The 6,707-nt window shown below is 41.0% G+C and overlaps 1 protein-coding gene across 1 annotated transcript; it reads right to left on the bottom strand.

Moving 5' to 3' along the window:
• Positions 1 to 529: 529 nt before the first annotated feature.
• Positions 530 to 6,474, bottom strand: LOC100340278 (G protein-coupled receptor 83-like). Its single transcript, XM_002720064.3, has 4 exons — positions 6,085 to 6,474; positions 5,769 to 5,894; positions 5,252 to 5,385; positions 530 to 4,454 (listed from the first exon to the last, which is right to left on the bottom strand). The coding sequence occupies exons 1-4, from the start codon at positions 6,472 to 6,474 to the stop codon at positions 3,725 to 3,727; spliced, it is 1,380 nt and encodes a 459-aa protein (XP_002720110.1). The 3' UTR covers positions 530 to 3,724.
• Positions 6,475 to 6,707: the final 233 nt, after the last annotated feature.

Genomic DNA, 6,707 nt, shown 5'->3' with positions numbered 1-6,707 from the left:
CCATTTTACCGGATAAATAGTTAAATTTAACACCATTATACACTTTAAGCACACAGTAGAAGAGCACCTTAAGTTAGTATTGTTACTCACACCTAATATTTTACTATTATATCTGAGACATTGATAAATATGAACATGTAACACAATTATAGAGAATTAAATAGAATCATACATAAACAGGGTTCTTACAAAATAGATGAGGTGCAGAATAGGAATAATGTACAGTGTTTATGCTCTAATTTTCACCACCTAAGCTCCTTCAAGCTTTCTCCTTTGTTTTTGTATCTGACACCTGTTTGAGAACAGAACTGCTAAAGATACTTGAAAACCCATCTCAGGGGTTAACTCAAAAATACACATTTACCTCTAACTTGGTTTATGCTTCTTTTGTTTTTTTTGATAAATCTGTCATTCACAGCTAGTCTCTCTGCCACTGCCCTGGAACCTCTCCTTTCCTCTCAGCAGTCTTCTCCTACCCAAGTTGCCTTTCTATCGAAGCAAGTGTTTTGCATTCAATCATCCAGAGAGAGGAAGCTTCTCTTTTATCACAGTAAGGTATCTCAAGTAATAAATATCTTCGTTGTCCTCTAGCCTGTCTAAAGAAAGGTCAGCATTTGGAAGGGAATGCAACAACATTAGTAGTAACAGCACTGGTAAGAATAATCACAGTAGTAATATAGTAATAACAATTATCACAAGGTAAATAACACAAAAATGAAACTATTAACAACAATGCTAATAATACCTTGCATTTGAGAAAGCATTGTGATGTAAAAATGCTTCCAAATGTGTTATCTGTTCTCACAGACAACCCTTACAACAACCCTGTAAGATGGGTAGGTATTATTATCCTCATTTTTACAGATGAGGAAACTGAAGCATATTAAAGTCAAATGACTTGCCCAAGGTCATACAGATGGTTGGGTCAGAAAAGATATCTTGGTCACATGATTCTGAGTCTTGTCCTTTTTCCATCACACCTATCATCTTGCCTCTGTAGTTAAACCAATCCATAGAAGTGCTGTCTTTTACATGGTACAGATGGTGTTTTTGTCATAGGAATTGGAAATGCACCAGCATCCTTTCTGTTGGAGGGACTGGTTGTGTAGGGCTATCCTATCTTTTTCAGGTCCAAAAGGTCAGTAAAATTTATGGTAAAGTTAGAGGAGACAAAGCTGTCCTTTCTCCAAAGAAATCTGAAATCAGTTAATATTCTTAAAATCACTGTATAAGCAGATATCAAACTAGAATTAATCTATAAGAAGATATAAGCAAAAAGTTTAGCTAGAAAGAACAATCTCCTCAAGGAATGCTGAGATCACAAGGAAACTGTGATACTTTTCTCTATGTCCTTGTGCATGGTGCCCTCTGATGGATGTTTAGTTAAAAAAAAATCATGAGCGTAATGACATTTGGTGTTCTAAAGGGCAAGGAGGAAAGATATGTCACAAACAAGATGCTTAAAACAAAAATACTGTTCATTATTCTTGTCACCATCATAAAGACAGCCTCCCCTGAAGACCCAGAAAGTGTGCCCCCTCATGGAACCACAGGTTCCTCAAGGAGTTCTCTCAAAGTCTCTTGGTTCTACTTCTTTGCTTCAGAAACAAGACAAATATCCAAAAATTAGTGGGATAAAAATAAATACATATTCAAGTGTGTGATTGGCTGCATGTGCACACATGAGTTTGTATATGTGAGGGGCAGTAGCTGAAAGAGGGAGGACTATGTACAAGGAAAAGTAGAGAGTAGTAATATGGAAGTAACATTAATTGTAGCTCAATACCAAAGAGAGCATTAACACTGAGGAGTAAGCAGGGAGAAGTGAAAAGGAGGAGGAAGAGGGAGGAAAGAAGGGAATAAAGAGAAAGGAGGGAAAAGGAGGAAGGAAGGAAAAAAGGAGAGGAGTAGAAAAGCTTACAAAGTAGAGAAAAGGGTAGAGCTAGAACCTAGAGTGGAACAAAGCACCGGAAATGGGGAAACCTTAATTACTGGGAAAATAATGAGCCTCAGGTTAAGGCAATGACCAAAACCCAAGCCTGAATAGCCCAGAGCAAACAGATATGGAAAAGTGAGCACCTGGATGAAATGTTGGAAGGAGAGAGAAGCAGTTTTGCACCGTATGAGGATGCTTCTAAATGTGTGTGTATATGTCATGTCCATGTCAGAGTAGAAGTGTGAAATGAGTGGATGAAACAGAAAGCATTCACAGAAGATGTGATTGAGTTTGCAGAGTATGAATTGGAGTTGTAATGAAAGAGGTGTGAGAGAAAATGTAAAAATATTAGAACCATTATAGATAGAGATAAGTTAGGTTAGAGACCTACATTTACCACAGAGATAATTGGGGTAGAAGAATAGATTAGCATAGAAATAGCATAAGCACAGAAAAGCACAGGAATTTAAGTTGCACAACTATAGAATTGTCACAGGGAAGCACACACATCAAGAAAAATAAGAGGAAAAGGAAATGAAGCACCAACAATAAAACACACACACACACACACAAACCCTGAATACGGGGCAAAAAACAAGATTCACAATCTGAGAGCCTCTACGACTTCACTTTAAGGCATGAAATCACATCCAGGCTCAGTTAGCATGGAACTTACAGGTAGAAATAAGTGAGAGCACCAGGGAAGAGAGTAGGATGAGCGGTCACAAGAGGCAGTATATACATGCTTATACCTGTGTGAACATAAAAAGTGTATGAATGTGTGTGCACACATGCACCTGATCATGTCTTCATTCCAATTTAAGATGCAACAAATTGTAGTTTATAGGGAATAGTTAGGGTTGGGGAAGGCTGATTTAATTGACATGCAAGTATTGGGAGAAGAGCACTAACTTTGAGCCAGTGCAACAGCCAACTGGGATCAGGGGTTCAGACAGGAAACAGACCACTATGCAAGTGCATGCTAGTAAAATGTAATATCAATGGGCTCCTCCAGATGAGAAAGCTCGAGGTTCTGGATAATAAGATGGGAAATCTGAAACCTACAAAACTGAGTTTGGGGAGTCACATTTGAGAAAATGGGGTGACAAGTAGCCCTTGCTCCTTAAAATGACATTTTGTCTCAGGCTATTTTGAGGCAGAAAGCCAATAACACTAAAGCACCAAACTGGTGCTCAGGATACATTGAAGAAAAAGAAGGTATTTCTATTGTTGAGAGAGAGCTATTCATGGTCTTCCGTGTAATGTTTCACTCATGCCCTCCCTCATCCATTATTACTCCAACTTGCTATCACCAACTACTAATGGTAATTTTGCAGATCAAAAATTGGAGTCTAAATGAGTCTCTATCAGAGAATCTAGTTCTCACTCCTCCCATCTCCAAGGAGAGGTATGTGAATTAACAGACTTCTGCAGGATGTAATGTAGTACCAGCTGCCCTTAGGGTGGCACAGCGTTTCAGCACTCAGAATCATCAACCAGAGGGGACTGCAGCTGGACCTGCAGAGATGTCCATGACAGGAAAATGTTGTATCGCCACATGCGGCTTAAGGACTTTACCATCTCTACCTGACTTGTTGTTACCATGTTGAGTAGGAACATCTCACCTAGGCTAAGGATGTGGGCCTAATTTTCCTGGGCAGAGAATGGAATGATCATGACCTGAGCCTCAGGGATACTGTCAGATGGCATGCAACAGTTATACACGCCCAGGTACTCCTTTAAACAAAATCCCAAGGGGTAAGTTGGTCTTCTGTGTGGGTGCCTGCCTTAACGATTGACTGTATGCACCTGAACAGAGAAATAATCATCAGGGGTTGAACATTGCTTCTCCTCTTGATCCAGGGAGACATCTGGATCTTCCAAATCCCCATGGATAGAGATCTGGGAATTCCCCTCCCCTGTAGCTAAACTGATATCCTCCAACACCTGGGGTTCTGGAATTGCCAGAGGTACCTGTGGCAGTGCAGATGTCCGGAGCTCCTGGAGCTCATGACTCTCTTGCACTTGATCTTGCTGCTGAACCCGGGCACGCCTGGATAATGGCATAAATCTTTCACACCAGGATGTTATAGATCTGAGTTTGGCACGGAAGCTCCTATTGAGCCAGCAGTAGATGAAAGGATTGTAACAGGTACTGCTCATAGCAAACCAGTGGAAGGCATAGAAAACTACACTCTCAGCTTCTGTATCTGTGCTGGAAATAAGAACCATATAGCAATTGAGGGGAAACCAACATACTGCAAAGATCATTACAATAAGAATTAGCATTCGGATGCTCTTCTTCCGCTTCTGGTAGTGTGCCAAGAGTTGACGAGCAGATGCATCACCAACAGCATTCTGTATCCACAACCTTTTCCCCAGGTGAGAGTAGGTTATGACAATCACCAGCAGTGGGAGGATGTACAGCAGACCAAATGTACCAAGGTCTACATACTTCACAATCAGCTTGCTTGAGCCAGGAAAAGCAGGGAGGCAATGACTCCTGACAACGCCATCCCTACAGCAGAAGAGAATGTAGGTTATGATAACAACACCAGTGGAAGGAACTTTAAGAGATATAGATTCTAGTATGTCTTTAAGTAAATCCCACCCCTTCCATTCTCTAGATCTTAGTTTATTCAATTTTTTAAAGTATTCCTAGAAATGATTGTTTTTTAAAAAATTATTTATTTATTTATTTATTTATTTGACAGGTAGAGTTATAGACAGTGAGAGAGAGAGACAGAGAGAAAGGTCTTCCTTCCATTGGTTTACTCCCCAAATGGCCACTATGGCCAGCGCTGTGCTGATCCAAAGCCAGGAGCCAGGTGCTTCTTCCTGGTCTCCCACATGGATGCAGGGGCCCAAGCACCTGGGCCATCGTCCACTTCCCTCCCAGGCCACAGCAGAGAGCTGGACTGGAAGAGGAGCACCCGGGACTAGAACTGGAGCCCATATGGGATGCCGGTGCCACAGGCGGAGGATTAACCAAGTGAGCCATGGTGTCGGCCCCAGTTTCTTCAATTTTAAAGTTTTTTCAGTTTTAACATTAAATAATAATTTACTTTTTTTAAGTGTCCCAGTCCAGGCAGTGGTCAAACTGAGGCTGACCAGACTCCTGATCACCAGTGTTTCTAACCCGGCTGTTCATCTTCTTAGTTCCAGCAATATAGATTAGAGTTAGATAAATTTCCTCCATTGAGGAAAATTATAAAGGGACGAGAACACAGATAAGGATTTTTCAAATGTCAACTTCCTGAGGGTCTCTGAAAAGAGGAAGGTAAAATTATATATTAAGTAACCAATCAGACTTACGTGTTCATGAAAGAAAACAGATTTTGATAAATTGCGTGTGGGAGAGCCAGGAACACTGCCAGACTCCAGATCAGGGCAACAGTCAACAGGCTTTGGAAATATGTTAGCCTTGGCTTCATTGGGTGCAGAATTACCTGGAACAGAGAGGCACCAATCTTTACATCAGTTTAGATCTTGTGTTGTTTGTATGGGCAAGCACTGATTGAGGTGTCCATACCTGTACCTTTTATATAATTTACTTGGTCTGTTAATACCATTTACCTTACTCCAGTCTAAACATGGTTGAATTGAAAGTAATTTAGAAAAGAAGAATAATACAATAAAAATGTGTCTCGGAAAATATTAAAAATTCCAAATGGTTCCCAAAGAAGAAGGAGGCAATGTGAAGTGTTGTGTCTGTGTCATTCTATAAACATACTCTATCCTCAAGGCCTATTACATCCTGAAGTTCAGGAGATACCTATTTGCCTGAGTATAGCCTGCCCTTCTATTCTGAAGTGCCCTCCAGAGACCTTACCCGGTGTCGGTCCATGGCAACAGCCATCAGCGTTAGAGTTGAGACATGGAGGGAGCAGTACTGAGCAAATCGACTCACATGGCACATGATCCTGCCAAATAACCACTGTCCACTCAGGAATCGGGCCTGGTAGAAGGAAGCAACGAGAGGTTAGCTAATTACTCAAGTAAGTTTCTCACACATTGCTGAAATGAAAATTTCTAGAAACAGAGCTTAAGGCAAGCTTACATCCCTCTTCCTCTTGCCCCATCACCCATCCCTGGATTGGAGCAGCAACTTCCCTTTGAACTGGAACCAACCCAATATAGTCACTCACCAAAGCAAACGGACTGTTGAATATAATTATCAAAATGTCAGATACAGCCAGATTAAAGATGAGAAGGCCTGTTGATTTGGTGATTTCCTTGTGTTTGATGAAAACTTGGCATACCAACGAGTTGCCGAAGAGGGATATCATTATGATGACTGCATATGCTACAGTCAGTACTATCTTCGCTGCGATGTGGGGTTTGCCCACCAGCCATTTTCTGACGGCTTCTGTTGGCCCTTCCCATTCAGAATTGACAACGTTGGTTCCATTTACATTTGTGCCATTACAGCTTTGATCCTCAATGAGTGGAATCTTAGTGAAATTTTGGACGAGCCAATCAACAGTACTTTGTACTTGTAATAGGGAAGGGGAGGCTTCTTTAAACGAATAGTTCATTTTTGTTTGGGGTTACAAATTAAACCCACTCTAAGGGGCTATAAAAAAAATAGATGAGGAAATCCTTCTCCTATGCCTGACAAACAGAAACTACTGGATCTGCCTTAGATTTGAAGATCAGAATTCGCTGTCTCACAGAGCTCGTTATAAAGTGAGATCCTGAGGAGCCAGGAGCCAAGTCTTCACTTCTCCTGCAGAAGAGAAGCAAGGAGTCTTGCTCATCAGCTTACATT

The sequence above is a fragment of the Oryctolagus cuniculus genome, chromosome X, assembly GCF_051225735.1.
Source record: "Oryctolagus cuniculus isolate XC-2025 breed Fujian yellow rabbit chromosome X, ASM5122573v1, whole genome shotgun sequence".
Taxonomy (NCBI): domain Eukaryota; kingdom Metazoa; phylum Chordata; class Mammalia; order Lagomorpha; family Leporidae; genus Oryctolagus; species Oryctolagus cuniculus.
Note: the sequence above shows the minus strand (reverse complement) of the source record. Positions and strands in the feature narration are given on the sequence as shown.

What these genes read in the sequence shown, in the direction of transcription:
- LOC100340278 (XM_002720064.3), bottom strand. Translation starts at nt 6,474, where the DNA reads ATGAACTATTCGTTTAAAGAAGCCTCCCCTTCCCTATTACAAGTACAA. An exon ending in TCAACAGTCCGTTTGCTTTG is followed by an intron (nt 5,895 to 6,084) that starts GTGAGTGACTAT and finishes TCCTTCTACCAG; the next exon opens with GCCCGATTCCTGAGTGGACA. An exon ending in CTGTTTTCTTTCATGAACAC is followed by an intron (nt 4,455 to 5,251) that starts GTAAGTCTGATT and finishes CTTCTGCTGTAG; the next exon opens with GGATGGCGTTGTCAGGAGTC.